Here is a 16,514-nt window from a genome sequence, read left to right on the forward strand (position 1 = left end):
GGCTCAATCCACCCGGTGCCACCACAGACACCTTGGTTGTGACATTCGAGAGAGATCGATCATGCCCGAAATTTGGTTCCATCCTCAGAGCGAGCTCAGTGAATTTCGTCTCCTCTCAAGCCACTCCCGTTGCAGCAGACGACTGGCCTGTTCAAATCATCTATTATGCACTCGGAGAGAGGTCCCTGCTAGCCGGCAATTGGCTAGTGAGTCCAAGGGAAAGTACAGTCTTCATTCAGGATTGGCATCTATAGATGATTTTGATGCTGGCTGAGTCCCCTCTTGAGGATCTCTGAGTCTTCTTTGTCTTCGGGGGTGTCTTTTGAGAGGACCATAAGGAGCATAGATATGGACTTCTAGGTTTTTGATGACAACAAGTTTGGATCTTGAGTTTGACCAACAGATCATGAAAATGTATCGAGAAGATGGGATATAGTGGAAGGTGGTTGAAAGACAGGCTGGAGAATTGGTGTGACCCTTCAACAGATTCTGCGCGGTTCCAAATAAGCATCACGCAAATGCCTTGGAGCTTTCATGGAGGGTCAATAGTCAGGTACGAATATATGACTCTCTTCTGGCTTCCAGGTTTCATGAAGTTGATGAGGGTTAGGTATATCCAAGGTGTATATTCTCAATTCCAACACTTTATATGAGGCTTGAGTTGACAACACACATTTGGTAATATATAGAAGTAGATAAGAGTACGTCCCAATTCTAGGAAGGTATTGGGTGTTGAGTTCTGATGGAGGAGCGCCTGGAGTGGGTGAAAAATGTCCTCTGTTTAAGAGAGGGAGAGCTATATATAGGTGACGGTCTGCAAACCTCAGGCAGCCGCTGTCAAATCCAAAATCGCATTTTCTTCGTCACTAGATTTCAATGGACTAATCATGCATTCTTTGGCGCTCTTGTAAAAATTCTTTTCCTTTAAGTGGACTAATACGTGTCCAGCTCCTATCTAGATCTCCCTTACATCGGCCCGTCCAGCCAGATCTTCTGTGTCTGTTTTCCCTCGACTAGCAATTAATAATAGGAATAGGCATGTTACCTACTCGGCTAACTTTATGGTGCACAATGGCATTGCCTCGTTGGCTAAGAGGGTGGTTTCACTGGGATCCAGATAGACAAGGTAGGCGGACTTCCCAGGTGGGACAGCAAAGAAGTACAGCAGTAATTATTATATCCAGACGAGTGCGAAGCCTTGGCTGGGGATGATCATATTATACTGAACATCGCTCTACTATTGATACGGTTGGGGTTCAAGCCATGGCAGTTGGAAATTATCTCTGGTCAAATAGGTAAACGCCCATACCGGGCTTGATCTTCAATAAAGAGGAGAATGAATATGGAATAGAGAGGAATAGACGTAAGAAGTTCTGATTGTGATTCATTTTGGTTCATAATATACGCCGCATGCTAGTGGTAAAGATTCTGTCTGGCAGGTCGAGTCAACCACATGTCCTCCATCCATTCTTTTCACCCAATGCCATATATTGTGCAGAGTCCGGCTACGCTTGAAACGGCGGTGTAATAAATGCCTTCATGGCCAGCGTGACATTTCCTTCGTGAGCCTTCAGCAGCTCCGTCGCCTTGTTTTTGTGCACGTCGAGTTGATCGGACTAGAAAAGCATCAGTAGACTGCGTGGAGCGAACAAAACAATGCATTCAGGCATACCAAGAAGGATACATCGGCCGCGGTCACCTTAACCGCCTTTTTCTTCGCCTCTGTCTCCTTATATTGGCTCTCGCTTGGTCCTTTGCCACCAGTACCATGTCCAGCAGCAATTTCCAGCCGACTCATTGCCTTTCCAAGAGCTTCCTGGTCAGCACTGGACGGGCCCTTGGCCTCGGTGACAATCTCATTGGTGTTCAACGACGAGAGGGCGGCAGCGGCTTTGCGATCTTCAGCGTTGGCTGGGATAGGCAGATCCACAGCATCTGGGTCTGCGGTTGCTGATGGGATTGGATCAGACATGGATGGTGGCTAGTAGTATTGTGTACCTGGGGTAGTCGTAGTTGCTCTGTTGTGATGGAGCAACGTCACTGATAAGACTCGATAACAGAAATTGATACCTGAGAATGCTGGCATCAACATGAGTCATCCCAACTCCCGTGAATAAGCGGCCTCGTCTTTTGCCAGTTTGGATTCACGATTGTGCATCTTCATTTCTTGGTTGACTCTCAGAACGTGTGCGCCCAATTCTCTCTTCATTATCTTTGTAGCTGTGCTCTTGGCTTGTTCAATTGGGCTAAACACCCAATAGAGCGCTGTCGATACCCTGCTTCCCGGCCCCCTTCTGAACAATCGTCCCACCTTTTTCCTGTGGGGTCATCGGCTATCCAGGCACGATGGCGGATTGGAGTCCGAACTGTAAGTCTGATGTGTCTAATAACCATATGAGGTACCTGGTTTTCTCATTTGGAATTCTCTGGTATTTTCAGCGTGGACAACCAAACCCATCAAACAGGATGTGGTCTACGAGGATGCACAGGGCGTGAAAGACGCTCTAGCAAAACTGCAGAAGCTTCCACCGCTAGTGACCACTCAGGAGGTATGCATATCATTCCTTCAGGATGTTTCTTGGCCCAAACACTGACCCTATTTCCAGATTACCAATCTCAAAAATAGTTTGAGAAATGTCGCTCTAGGCAAGGCTTTCGTCCTGCAAGGCGGTGCGTCTATCAACGTGTGAATCCTGAGCCAATCTAATCTGGGCATGAACAGGCGACTGCGCTGAGCTTTTCGACTACTGCAACCAAGACATGATTGAGGCCAAAGTCAAGCTCTTGCTGCAAATGAGTTTGGTTCTGATCTGGGGTATTGCTATCGTCCGCGAGATATAAGAAACATATGCTCACAGAACTACAGGAGCCAACAAGCCCGTCATCCGGATTGCCCGCATTGCAGGCCAATTTGCCAAGTAGGCATCTATCCCTCAAACTATACGTATCATCAATACTGATCGCTTCATGTAGACCCCGATCGAGTCCCACAGAACTCGTTAATGGAGTGGAAATGCCCTCCTTCCGGGGTGACAACATCAACGGCTTTGCGCCCGATGCCGAATCCCGGAAGCCCGACGCATCACGACTAGTCTCAGCATACTTCCACTCTGCCGCAACCCTGAACTATCTCCGCGCCTCTCTCTCCTCGGGGCTGGCAGACCTACACTCTCCCCTCGACTGGGGCCTGGGCCACGTCATCACGCCCGCCATCAAAGAGCAGTACAGCAAGATCGTGAACGCAGTCAAAGACGCACTCCGCTTCATGCGCACCGTCGGCATCGATAAAGACCGCGGCGTCGAGACGGCCGACATCTACACCAGCCACGAAGGCCTCTCACTCGAATACGAGCAAAGCCTCACCCGGCTCCTCTGCCACCCAGCGCAGAGCCCCAGCCGCGGACACCGACACCGCAGCAGCAGCATCGGGGCCGCCGCGCAGACGGCGTCGGGCTTCTACGCGACATCCGCGCACTTCCTCTGGATCGGCGACCGGACGCGGCAGCTGGGCGGCGCACACGTGGAGTTCTTCCGCGGCATCGCCAATCCCATCGGCATCAAGATCGGGCCCAGCATGGCGGCCGACGAGCTGGTGCGGCTGCTGGACGTCGTGAACCCGGACAAGGAAATCGGCAAAGTGACGCTGATCTCGCGGTACGGCGCGGCGAAGATCGCGCAGTTCTTGCCGGGCCATATTGCCGCCGTGCAGGCGTCGGGCCATGTCCCGGTCTGGCAGTGCGATCCCATGCATGGCAACACGCAGGCGACGCCGTCTGGGGTGAAGACGCGGCATTTTACGGATATCCTGGCGGAGCTGCGGCAGGCGCTGGAGATTCATCGGGCGGCCGGGTCGTTCCTTGGTGGTATGCATCTGGAGTTGACCGGCGAAGCGGTAACGGAGTGTGTTGGTGGTGCGGCGGGCCTGACAGAGGACGGGCTTGGAGAGCGGTACACGACTTTCTGTGACCCGCGTCTGAACGAGAAGCAGGCTCTGGAACTCGCGTTCCTTGTTGCAGGGTTCTATCGCGAAGAAGAAGAAAATTAGGATGCAAGGCCATATGGAGAGCCGGTCTGATGTTGCGTCAAAGGGACTCTGAGCCTTAAGAGAATCCCCAAAAAATCTCGGTCAGCACTTCTTTTTCGGTCATGTGTGCTCCATAGAAGCAGAGGTATCATATCTCAAGGTCTTCCTGAAAACTAGAAATTGAAATCTCGGGGAAATCGAGTGGTATTCGTGAAAATGAGAATGAATCGAGAATAAACTAAGCTAATCCAGCCAAAGGCCCCAAATAAAACACAAAGCTCCGAACCAGAGTCACGTAGTGTCCCCCATATGTACAGTGGACGGGAAATTTATTGAAAAAAAAAAAAAAAAAAAGAAAAGAAAAGAAAAATGCAAGTAAAGAATCACCGCGCAAGCGGACTTTGAACAGCGGGCTTGTAGAAATGGCTCTTGCGACGGGCAGCCTCCATCCGGGCGCGTTGTTGGCGCCTAGCATCCTCGTCACTCTCTTCCTCGAAACTGAGAGTCGACTTGGAGGCCGGGAATAGCCCACGGTTACTCTGCTTCGGCGGGCATGATTGTTGGACCAACTGCGCGCGGTTGGAAAGGAAGTAGGGGGTGGCTGGCGACATGCCAATAGCATCGAGGTTGGCAAAGTTATAACCCGGGGTCTGGGGGACTTGGTAGTGTTCGTTGGAAGAAGACTGCTGATTGGGGGTGGATGGTCCTTCACCGCGAGGCGTAGGGGGCGTGATCTTGCGGAACCCTTCCACGGCGCCCCAATCAGCACCACAACGGCGGCCACTCGCAGATGGGGTTGATGGCTCAGCGACTTGAACAAGGGTCCCGTTGATATTACTTAGAGCACGCGGCTCCATGCTCTTTCGCCGCTTAGCGCCACCGCGTGGGATTATAGAGCTGTCGACTGCGTAGGGCGACTCATCGAGCCACTTGTTTTCACGTTCACAGCTAGTCATTCAGTGTTAGTACAGAGCAAAGTAAGACGGATGAATGGAACCTACTCAAGAACCCAGCCAACTCCCACACATTTGACCAGGCCGGCGGCATGCTTGACCTTCTCCAAAGTACGCAGGCCACCATCCTTGTATACAACATGAGTGATCCCCACCTTGGAAGAGGTAGGGTCCACGCCGTCAACAGGAGACAGACTAGCTTGAGGGTTCCAAGACCACGATTTGACGCATCGAGCTCCCATTTGCTGCAAGAGCTCAACGAAAATCCCGGAAGCGTCTTCACCCTCGGTAGTATGAACATCAACATGCACAACAGCGCCACGCAATGCCTGCTTGCTGACACTGAGCCTACGGCGAGGGCTCTTCGCAGGGCTGCTGCTGACGGAAGGCCTCCTAGGAGGGGGCATAGTTGTCGATTTCAAACTGGATCGTCTGGAGGCAGTGCTGCAACGGCGCTTCGGACTAGGGCTTCTTTCGACCTGCGGCGACTTGCGAGGCGGGGAGAGTGCCGGAGCACTTTCGTTGTGAGGGAGGAAAATGGATTTGCGAACTCGAGGAGACGACCGAGTGGGAGAAGCGCCTGAAAGCGAGAGGCCTCGTTTGCGGGGCATCTTCAAGGGAGAAACCTCTCCTTCGCCTTTGAGAGGAACCTTGGATACCGTGTGAACCGTCCGCATTGGGTCGGCTCTAAACTTCACAGGAGTCATTGGGATGATGGAAGGAGTGGCGTAGTTCTCCTTATCGTCTTCTGATGACGAGTCCTGGTCCAGATCTTCATCTACCTTCGAATACGAGGCCTCCTGCGACTGTTCGGGCTCAGGCACTGCGGGCTCAGGGTCCTCGAAGATCTCGCTTTTGCTGGGCGAGTCGATCATATCATCATCAAAGCTCTCAGCAGCAGACTCGGCGGCCAGCAATGACCTTGGAGTCCCACATGAATCATCGCTTTGTGGTGGAAGGGGAAGTTCTGCAAAGAGTGAAGGAGTGTTTGGAAGGGAGGCGTTACCAGAGAGATCAGGGTATGAGACGTCTCCAGAGTCTGGAATGTGGGTCTCAGCCGGTCTTTCCAGGGGACCAACAAGAGAGAAGACGCCCCGTCGACGAGGCCGAAGTTGGCGGTCTTGAGATGGAGTATTGGCTTCCCAGCGACCGAACTGTTGCGCCAGTGGCGTGAAACCTAGGTCGACGTTGAAGGAGGATTTCCGCCGCCTTTGAGCACTTGGGGTGTTGGAAAAGCTTGGCGCCAAAGGGGTAGGAATTTCAGATTGTGTGGTATCAAGAGCATCTACTTCGGCATCCCAACGCATCTCGGTGTTGATGTCGAAGAGTCGATCATGATACTGGGCACTCTCCGGCTGGTGAACGGACAACTGGATAGTCTCTTCTGCTGGAGGAGTTGGTGCCGGAGGGGGAACGTAGTCCGATGTCTCAAGGGGACTAGTCGAATCCTGCTGTACATGGAGCTCATACGGCGATCGAGGCCGAGAGATGACTGTGAAAGTAGATTCAGATGCCGCGATGGTAGGCTCGTCATCCTCGATAGCATCTTCTTCGCTGTCGAATTCTTGTTCTTCATCCGGCCGACGAACAGAGACCAGTGGTTCCTCGAAATCGTCTTGACACTCGTCTTCTAGGTCATCATGTTCCTGGTGAATCGCGGGCATGGGAGTTGGGGACTGGGCTTCTTCAAGAGCGGCCAATTCAAGAGGAGGCTCCGATGAAGGAGTGGAAGGTTCAGTAAGAGGTGCATCCAGGGCATTCATTTCCTCTTCCTCTGGGGTTGGAGTAGACGGTGAACGAGCAGTCTCCGTAATCTCCATCGCATTTTCGGAGTTGATACCATCCTCCTCGTCCGATTCAGATTCTTCAACAAGGCCATCATCGTCCGATAGTGTATCGTTCACAAAGGCCCCTTCGTGTAGGTTTTTGAAAGGTTCCTGAAGCTGCTCCATCGTATTGAAACAGACAGTACCAAAATCCTCCGGTTCGCGCCGAATTTCTTCCTGTAACTGCTCGAGTTTCTCGTCAACATCCCCATAGCTCTCCTCTACCGCATGGCCGATTAGTTCAGAATTGCCCTCGACATCGTCATGCATCTGGGGTTCAAGCTCATCAGGCGCTCCTTCAGCATCGGGTCCTTCTTTCGATAAAGGCGATTCCGTAGATTTTGGACTATCAGATTGCAACTCAATGCCAAAGATATCACGCGCAACCTCCTCAACTATTCCCAGGTCTTCATCGGGATCCGGCTGGTCGCTTTCTATAGTTTGGAGAAGAGAGGTGCGCTTCTTGGTTGTGGATGCAGGTGCCGTGTTGATGGTATCATCACGAGCAGGCGTTGGTGCCTCCCCCGCCGATCCTTTCGATGAGAACAAAGAGCTCTTGAAAGGGGAAGGAATCTTTTTGGCTGGGCTCTGAAAGAGGGAAGTTCGAGCTGGAAAGGTCGGTGTCGAAGCCTTTGTCGGAGATTCCAAGAAAGAAGCGCCCAAGTGACCTTTCTTGGGTGAGATCTTCAAGGGGGAAGATTTTCCAGGAGTGAAATCAGGCGCTGGAATAGGCTTGCCCTCATTTCTGAAAAGACCACGATTTGGGGTATCTCTGAGACTGAATCGGAAGGGCGAGGTCTCTGGGCGCCTAGCAGGGCTGGACATGAAGACAGAATCACTAAAGTCAATTGACTTTCCAGGGGGGAGAGCTAGATGCCCATTCTCCGAGACGGTGTTCTGACTGCGATTCGGTGTGAAGTTAATTCTTCGAACTGGTGAGTTGAGGCCGATTCCCGCTGATCCGTGTTTAGGCGTTGGTAGTTTTGGTTCACCATTTTCATCGACGAGGCTGGAGGCTTTTCTAGGTGTGAAGTTGATCTTGCGGACGGGCGAGCTCAGTCCTGTACACTCTGCGCCATTTTTGGTCGGGGAGTGGATGACAAGCTTGACAGGGCTGTTGATATCATCCTTGGCAGTACTCAACTCATCCTCTTCACCATCGGAGCTGGCGTAGGTAGACAAAGATTTGGCCAACTGCTTAGTTTTCTTGGGCGAAAGGGGTTTGACAGTCTCTTTCTTTACTGTGGACTTTCGCCCACGAGCCCCAGTCGCAGCAGGCTTTCGTACCGGCGTGGCTCCTAACCCAACTTTGCCAGGGCCCGCACCCTTTCCGGCAGCCCTCCTACGCCCAGTCGTGGGAGCCGGGGCCTCTTCGACTTCATCCGAGTCTGAATCCAACACATCTTGGAAAGTAACCGTCTTCTTTTTAGCAGGGCCCCGGAGGATGTTGGAGCGCATTGTCGTCGAATTGGTCGCAATCATAATCTGCTTCGGCTCCGCGCTGTCGGTTTCGGCCGCAGCGCGAGTGGTCTTCCGTGTAGCGGCAGGAGTCTTCCCTGAAGTACCAGTCTTCGGCCTACCCCGAGGCCGAGGCGCAGTCTCAATTGGCGCAACAGCAGGCTCCGGCTGTGGTGTCTTCCTCGGACGTCCAGCGCGCTTCTTCGGCGCCTCGGCCGCCGAGGTCTCGTCTTCTTCGTGCGATTCTGCAGGCGCGGGGGCAGCCGCCGTTTTTCTCCCTCGCGTTGTGGTCGGCTTGGTTGCTGCACGGCCTGGGGCTCGACCTCTAGGTCGTGCGGGCTTGTCCTCCGGTGCCTTCATCATCATCCCAAGCTCATCATCCGTATCGTCGGATTCCATATCTTGTTGGGCGGCACGACTGGTAGGTTGGGTTGGCTTGGCCGGCGCTCGCTTCTTCGTGTCGGTGGAGGTTTTCGACTTGGTCAATGTCGTTCGCGGTGCCGCCCGTGCCCCCCGTTTAACAGGGGACGGCGGAAGGACGGCCGCGCGTGCCATAATGGCGTTGGGCAGTCTGGTGGTATGGAGTCGCGTGTGTCGGTGTGGTCGTCGGGATGGTTGTCGGTGGTCGCGCTAGAGGTGTTGACAGCACCGTTCACTCATGGCGGGTCTAGGCGAAATGGGGCGTTGCGGGTGTCCGCGTTTTAACGAGGTCGGGAATGCATTGGATCGCAGGGCAAAATAATCCGCGGTGGAGGCGGCGTGTTTGGGCGGAGCGGACGGTTTCCATGGGAACGAGTCACGTGTGGGTCTACAATCCGTGGTCCAACACAACACAAATTCAAAACATCATACTATCGGGAATCCTATTTATTCCATACCTGTGAGAAGAAGGAAATAAAGATATTAAAAATACGCATAACATGGTTTTCATGGAGATCAGCATAAATGACTTCCAGCTGGCTGAGTCGGTCGCGGTCAACACTTCTACATGAAGAACTCATGGTAAAATATCCATCAACACGATGGATTCGTATCAGCTATGATTAACAGTCATACAGCTTCATGTAATCAATGTGACCCGGGAATTCGACATGCAACAGGCATTATATCATAACGGCCCAAGAAAAGCAGATAACGTAACCCGAACACTGAAAAAGGATGCGGTCGCGCCAGACCCCTCTGATGCATCAATAAAAGATCTCTCCTAAACCAAAGTAAAGATCGCCACACCAGCAGCCACGGCGGTAGACAGGACCGTCGGGACAAGAGCCCGAGCAGAACTGTCCATCAGAGTCGCCGGCTCATAGGCGTTGGGATCCGTCGAGTTGACAGTGCCGTTCCAACAGTAGTTCGTGAAGCACTGGTTGCAGATACTCGGGAGGGTAGTACCAGTGCGTTCGAACGAGCGGCTGAGGATGGCACAGCCGACGCAAGCGGTCCAGTTGCCGTCGCGGGTGCTGTTACCCATCGTGACGACGTCGTAGCCGTTGAGGATGATGTCGTCACGCTGGTCGTCCTCGTAGGACAGGTCGAAGGTGGATACGTTCGAGTACGATGAGTACGGGTAGTTGGGCAGGTAGACGACCAGAGGCGACGGGCCAGTCATGTTGGAGCTGTTGCAGCCGAAGAAGGTCGGGCGAGTGTTCAGGCCCAGGTTGACAAAGGTGTTCTGGTCGGGAACGGCGGGGAAGACCGTGCCGTTGCCAATACCGGAGCTGTTCAGGCTGCGCTCGTAGGTAGCCACGAGGGCAGTACCGTTGGGCCAGCTGTAGGTCGTATCGGCAGAGGAGTCGACGGCAAAGATGACATCGACGTGGCGCTCAGGCTGGATGAGCGGGTGCAGCGGGATGTTCTGTAGATCTTCGCCACCGTCCACAACATCCAGCTCGGTCTGCTGCGCATACGGCGAAGAGTGGTTGTTATAGTGGTAGAACGGGTTTGGGTCGTAGGCGGCAATGTCATCGTCCGCCTTGTCTAGCTTGTAGAGAATATCACTAAGGATATTCTTCACGAAAGTCGGCAGCGAAGTGGTGTTGAGCTGGAGCAGGAACTGGTTGAAAAGCGTCGACGAAGTTCCGATCACGAAACCGGCGCTGTCGAAACCGCTCACGCAGCTCTCGTTGCTAGGAAGCGAGCCACCCACGAAACGGGAACCGAGGTATTTCAGAGGAACAAACCCATAGATGGTCGGGTCAAAAGTACCAAACTCCCACGGATTGAATTCATACACGGTTGAGTTGCTACCTACCACCTCTTCACCGGGGTTGCGACCGTCTGCCACGACCAGCGGCATAGGGTAGTTGCCCTGCTGGAAGTCGGGGGTTGCGGCAATGGATGACCAAGTATAGTCGATTCCGCCATTGCTAGCGTTGAACATCTGGTAGGACAGAGCACGGCCCCTGCAGCGAACATATTAGATTTTGCTTCTTGCGTGAAACCTCGACTCGAGTGTGTGACAACGTACCAAATGTCGGTGATGGAGGTATCGAAGCCGGCCTTCTTCTTGGCCTCCACCGCGTCAGCCAGATCCTTGAAGTAGCTTGCCGAATCCAAAATCTGGACACCGCCGGTATCCGGGCCCTCCAGAATGGAATTCCCAAGCTGCCAGACAGCGCCATCGGTATGCGTCTGCAGCGACGATATCGTGGTGAAGTTGTTGATATAGATCGATCCGAGTAACCAGCTCCCACCGCTCAGACCAGCAAAATAAGTCGCGGACTGCAGCAGGCCACCCAGGTGGCCACTGGTTGTAGCATTCTCTGTGCGGCTGTCAAAGGCCTTGACGGCACCAGCGCCGTTCAGCATCGCACGGTAGCCACCACCTGACACGGCAATGCCGATGTTGGGGAGATTGGACGAGTTACTGGCGTGGGCATCGAGGTAGGAGTTCACATCGTAGTCGCCAACCTTCACATGGCCGAAGAAGTCCTTCATGGCCGCCAGGCTCTTGGAGCGTCGAGTGTCTAGCCATGAGGTTTCATTCGAGGAGAGCTTCGCGGCGCTGCGCACCGTCGGGCGACTGGCCGGACAGCTAACGGAGGTCGGTGTGTATCCATCGGGGGCATCGGGCAGGGCCCGACGGAAGATTTCCAGCGCGAGGTGGTTCGGATCGAAGCCACTCGGGGCAGCAACGACACCTGTAGGAGCAATGCGGCGATTAGCAAGTCATGATGCTACCTCGGTTCACTACCACGAGCCGACGCGACCGGAGAAACACGAAGAACGTACCGGGCACTGCGCCTAGCGCAAGTGAACTGATCAACGCAGCAATTTTCATCGTTGGACCTCGGCGACCTGTCGACTCTCAAGACGCAAGAGCAGAGGCAGGAAGGGATTAAAAAATCGTCCCGAGCTAGGGGTGGATGATACTATTTATGCGCGCCGGGGAGGCCGGAAGCTTAGCCAAGCCCTGCCGAGATTTTGGAGCAGTTGTCTCTCTCCTCGCTCCTCGGCATCTTCTCCATCCTCCATCGCGCATGGGCGTTCCCGGGGAACTGCGAATCATGGCGCAGCGAGTGGGCGCACACTGGGTGGAGCGAGTGATGTCAAGGAACGAACCCCCCGAGGGCTCCGTTGGCCCCGGTAGCGGTGTGGCATTGTGGATTCATGCCCTATCGAGACAATATCTGAACCCGAGGCGCAGGGCTGAACTGGAGACTGTGCCACGCTGGGGGCTGAAGAGGCACCTCCAAAAGGCAGAATCCGCAACGGCACGTCTTTGTCGGAGTCAACATGAGTCGTGATTCTAGTTCAATGCGGGCTGTCCTGACCCGGGATGGATCAAGATCTCTCGATTTCTCCACTATAATCAAAGCACCCATGAAATCACAGAACTCCTACCGATGCTTTGTTAGGAAGCTGCACCAGAAAAAGCAAACGACTCGAATACGACCATCATGACAACATTGGAATGCTCCTGCAGGCCCCCAAATTCTCACTATTGAGTCAGCCACTGCTCCCTACAGGCTCATGGCCCATCAGCTTGTCATCATCCAGATAATCTGGTTAGGGTAATTCTCTTTCCTCATACAGCCAAACCATCACGGCGATCTACCTTATAAACGCCCCCAAATGCTTCCCCTGATTCGCCCAGCGCAGCGACGGCAACGTCTATCCACCACAGTTTCATTATTCCCCACCCGGGCGGAAAATGTGAACGGTGTAAAAGAATATGGAGACCAAGCCAAGCCATACTGAGTAGTATGTAAGAAGATGGGGCTGGAAGGAGTTTTGGTGACTATAAGTTTTGGGGCCGGATGGACCGGCAGCATCCGGTCCCCACGCCTGGGGCCCTATGTATACATACATCCTCGGTGCCAGCACATACAACCCAGGGGAACTCGGTTAGAGCCGCTGCAATCCGGCCAGGCAGCCGTATTGTTTTGCCCAGCAACCGGTGTACAGTACAAGGAAGCGGGCATGGCAATAGACCCATTAGTGGCTGGGGCGTGCGACAGCGCAACCGGCAACTGCAGAGTGCAGGACTCGAGTACATACACTATAGGCTTGGGTCAGTGGAACTGTTCAGCTGTGCCGGGTCAAGTGGGTTTCGAGTTGGAACTTGGTAGAATTGCAATCGAAGGAGTATAGGAGAGGCAGAGCATTCGACATCAAATAGACCTACACTTGGTGTTTAATGCACTCAGTCGTAGTCTGGACTCAACAAGGTTAATTACTGTTGTGGGCGGGGATCATCGCAGCCCGCGATCGGCACAACCGTGGGGAGTCTGCAGCACGCTTTACGCAGTAGTGGTATGCCAATATCAAATTCTACCTAGGTGGTGTCTCGAGATGTCTGGACACCTACCTAGGTCTATAGTATTAAACCAGACAGGTCGGCCAAAGATATCTGATTTGTGTGAAGTCGGGAAACTACCTGACAGCGATTCGCACGTATATATATTTTCTGAGCCGAGGTACCCAGATCCGGCCCAAAGATAGCACATTCAGCTGGGTGAGCACATAAATAAACCGTCAACTACAAATATCAAGCGTCGAAGGCTATACAGTGACAAGGAAATAGCCTCGGTAGCGCAAAACCAAACCCTTGTGGCACTGTGCGACGTGCAAACAAACCTAGCTCCAACGGCAAGACCCGGTATTTGGCATAATGGCATACGGAAATCTGGACTCGTCAATTCAACCTCTTCGCTAGGCGTATCACTATGAATTCTGCGATTCAGCCGAAAAGATCTCTAGATGTGAAGCCTGCCTACGTATAATAGCATGTTTCTCGACCAACAAGACCAACTACTGCCTACCTACGTAGCATACTCATCAATCCTGCTCTCCCTCTCTTCCATATTCCAGGCAAGCAGTTGCTCCGTCCCACTCTTCTTCCCATCTAGCAGCCTAAGCCTCTCTTCCAACACCCCAGAGCTCATTGCGGCTCCGAAAACACGGTGGCCAGATTTCTCCCAGTGGATTACATGAAGCGCAAAGCTAACCAATACCGGGTAGATCACCCGGAAATCCCCACTCTCCCGTGGCGTCGCACGGTAGAGCAGCTGGGCCTCGAGTAAACGGCCGTTTCAGATCTCCGAGTCAAATGAGTGGTTTATTTTCGAAGGTCAGGTCAGTAGATCACCGAGAGGGTATGGCGAGAACTGTTATTGCACCCACATGGACACGCGTCACCTCGCTAGATCCTTCGGCACTGAATTGGGGTTGGTAGATCTAAAGGATCTGGTGTTAGGACTAGGACTGGTCCACCCTAGCCTAACGATGCGCGCTACTTATATCGGTCCCGGGCATGCTAGAACATAGCGTTCTAGCATATTCTAGGATATTCAGTCTTTTGGCTTGTTTGGTTAGTGCGCCCGGGCATGTGCCGTAACATCTGGCAGAGTCGGATAAATTCGAAATGGCGGGCCGGAAGGGAGCAGTCAGTGAGCACTTGTGGGCTATACTCGCAGAGCGCCAGGCCAGCCCAGAGCCGATCGCTGGCGGTCTTACTTTCTACTCAATTCGAACAACACATGTACGGAATCAATTCATCATAGCATTCCGTCGTGTCGAAGGATTTAGCGACGTTATCATGAAATCGAGATGGAAGCACATCATCCGCATTACGCAATAATAAGATAAAAGAAACTCATCACGGTGCTCCAACCGTGTTAGGGGCTTACCCCCTCACAGGACCGATTTCAGCAGCCTCGAGCATACCCTTCTCGTCAGCGACCACACGGCCCTCGGGAAGGTTATTCAGTTCATCTTCCTCCTTGTCCAGACCCCAGAACTGGAAAATGAAGCCGAAACCACCCACACCCGCCAGAATGCCGAACACCGCATAGTTCCAAACCAACAGGGGGTCGGCTGACAGGGGGTTCAGTGCCTCGGCGATGGCAGCAGAGATGGCATTGGTGAAGAGTGAGATAGCCTGGATCAGAGAGCGCATGTTGCGCGGAGCCTTGGAGTAGGCATACTCGAGCGAGGTGATGGAGGCAAAGATCTCGGACAGCGCGATCAGAACGTAGCAGCCGGACTGGATCCAGACGTTCAGGGGAGAAGAGTTGACGCTGCCGTCTGCGGTGTAGCAGTTGTTGGCATCGTGACCGCAGGGCGAGGTCTTGTAGATGTAGTGCTGGGTGACGGCGGCCCAGACCATGGCCAACGCGGCGAAAATGAAGCCCACGAAGATTTTCTTAATGGCGCTGAATTGGAAGCCCATCTTGCGCAGACCGGGGTACAGGAAAGAGTCGCAGATCGGAATGAAGATGATCAGGGCGAAGGGATCCAGGTTGTTGATCACGTCGTTGGGGGCGCCGTGAAGGGCCATGGTGGAGGCCTGGGACGTCAAGTTGTTCGTCAGCTGCCCGTATGCCAGCCAGTACAGAGGATACCAGCAGAACACGGCGCAAGCGGCAAAACCACGGCGGACTTCGTCCACCCAGGCGTCGTCAAAGGTCATCCACTTCGGACGCAAGTGCGGCGGGATATTGGACGGCTTGGCAGCCTCCCAGAGGGTGCCGTCGTGGGTACGCTTCCATAGCTTGACCGGGTTCCAGTGCCAGCGGTCGCGCAGAGCGAACATGAGAGTCTGCACAGACTTGGAAACGACAGAGCCCTGGGGAGGAGCCTGACGGTAGCGCTTACGGCCCCACCACATCACCAATGGGGTGGTCATGAACATGATGGTGGGCAGGAGGTAGGCCAGCCAGAAACCAACGTATTTCTCGGCGTACACCATACCAATCTGGCCAACCAGGGCACCAACGTTGATGAACAGGTAGAAGTAGTGGTAGATACGACTCTGGGTGATGGTCGGATCGACAATCACACGTTCGCCCGTAGCCAGCGTGCGCACCTTGAGGTTCACAGCGGGAATCTGCTCGACGACCAGCGCAGAGATGTTGGGCTTGAAACCCCCAGTGCCCAAGCCCATGATGATGACACCCAGCATGAAGACAGCATAGCACGCAGTGGTGTCGGTGATCACTGGGGGGATAGCCGAAATGACCAGAATGATGTGACCAATAATCGCAGCGCCGATGGACCAGCAGATGGTCTTGTATCGGCCCCAGTACTCGTCAGCAATGTAGGCACTGAACAGGGGAACACAGTAGCACCAGAAGGTATTGAAGGTGTTTACACCGTTGGCAGCCTGGACGCCTTTGCCCAGGGCACCCGAGACACCTTCAGCCGAGCCACCGCCAGCACCGGTGTTGTGGTTCGACCCAGGAGGACCATTTGGGGCAGCAAGAGGCAGAGAGTGGTTGACAAAGTTGGAGTCTGCATAAACTCACGTTAGAATTGAGGATGAAACTATAAACCAAACATCGGCAGACATACACAGCACCTGGGTGCCGTAGTAGGAGAATCGCTCGCACAGCTCGACGAAAGCGACAGTGTACACAGCCCAGGGAATGGGAGCCGAGACACGACGCAGGGCATTGGGGCCATGCAGCTCTTCGGTGGTGGGGTCTTCATCACCCATCTGAAGATTATATGAGTTCGAGATGAGACTTTTCTCTGGCTTGCTCGTATCCACCACGGGATCGTCACCCTTCACCACTGTGGTCACAGTACGACCACCCTCGTGGATATCCATGGAGCCGGAGGAACGATTTGCGATCTCGGTCGCCATGGCTGGAGAAGAGGGCAAGCCACACAGTTGTGAGGTGAGAGCGTGGGGAGAAAGAAGTCTGAAGAAAGGGTGGCGCAGGAGCAGACAAGAAGGACGACGAGCGACACATGGGACATTTATATCTCTTCACCAGCCTAGGCCACAAATTTGCCATGCGAAGCTGGCAC

General features: G+C 53.7%; 5 protein-coding genes across 5 annotated transcripts; 1 reads left to right on the forward strand and 4 right to left on the reverse strand.

Moving 5' to 3' along the window:
- Positions 1-1,505: 1,505 nt before the first annotated feature.
- Positions 1,506-1,972, reverse strand: N7459_005806 (uncharacterized protein; the record flags this gene model as incomplete). The annotated part of the gene is made up of 2 exons (XM_056944990.1): positions 1,506-1,616; positions 1,673-1,972. 2 exons carry the CDS (start codon positions 1,970-1,972, stop codon positions 1,506-1,508), a joined length of 411 nt encoding a protein of 136 aa, XP_056799325.1.
- Positions 1,973-2,346: 374 nt separating this feature from the next.
- On the forward strand, positions 2,347-4,045 carry N7459_005807 (3-deoxy-7-phosphoheptulonate synthase class II; the record flags this gene model as incomplete). The annotated part of the gene is made up of 6 exons (XM_056944991.1): positions 2,347-2,368; positions 2,440-2,549; positions 2,607-2,670; positions 2,723-2,815; positions 2,867-2,918; positions 2,974-4,045. 6 exons carry the CDS (start codon positions 2,347-2,349, stop codon positions 4,043-4,045), a joined length of 1,413 nt encoding a protein of 470 aa, XP_056799326.1.
- Positions 4,046-4,407: 362 nt separating this feature from the next.
- Positions 4,408-8,816, reverse strand: N7459_005808 (uncharacterized protein; the record flags this gene model as incomplete). Its single annotated transcript, XM_056944992.1, has 2 exons — positions 4,408-4,972; positions 5,026-8,816. 2 exons carry the CDS (start codon positions 8,814-8,816, stop codon positions 4,408-4,410), a joined length of 4,356 nt encoding a protein of 1,451 aa, XP_056799327.1.
- A 649-nt stretch (positions 8,817-9,465) lies between these two features.
- Positions 9,466-11,538, reverse strand: N7459_005809 (lysophospholipase family protein; the record flags this gene model as incomplete). The annotated part of the gene is made up of 3 exons (XM_056944993.1): positions 9,466-10,660; positions 10,726-11,398; positions 11,490-11,538. 3 exons carry the CDS (start codon positions 11,536-11,538, stop codon positions 9,466-9,468), a joined length of 1,917 nt encoding a protein of 638 aa, XP_056799328.1.
- Positions 11,539-14,385: 2,847 nt separating this feature from the next.
- Positions 14,386-16,347, reverse strand: N7459_005810 (uncharacterized protein; the record flags this gene model as incomplete). Its single annotated transcript, XM_056944994.1, has 2 exons — positions 14,386-15,992; positions 16,053-16,347. The coding sequence occupies 2 exons, from the start codon at positions 16,345-16,347 to the stop codon at positions 14,386-14,388; spliced, it is 1,902 nt and encodes a 633-aa protein (XP_056799329.1).
- Positions 16,348-16,514: the final 167 nt, after the last annotated feature.

This window comes from Penicillium hispanicum, assembly GCF_028827665.1.
Source record: "Penicillium hispanicum strain IBT 35686 chromosome Unknown utg000005l_segment0_segment0, whole genome shotgun sequence".
Classification (NCBI taxonomy): Eukaryota; Fungi; Ascomycota; class Eurotiomycetes; order Eurotiales; family Aspergillaceae; genus Penicillium; species Penicillium hispanicum.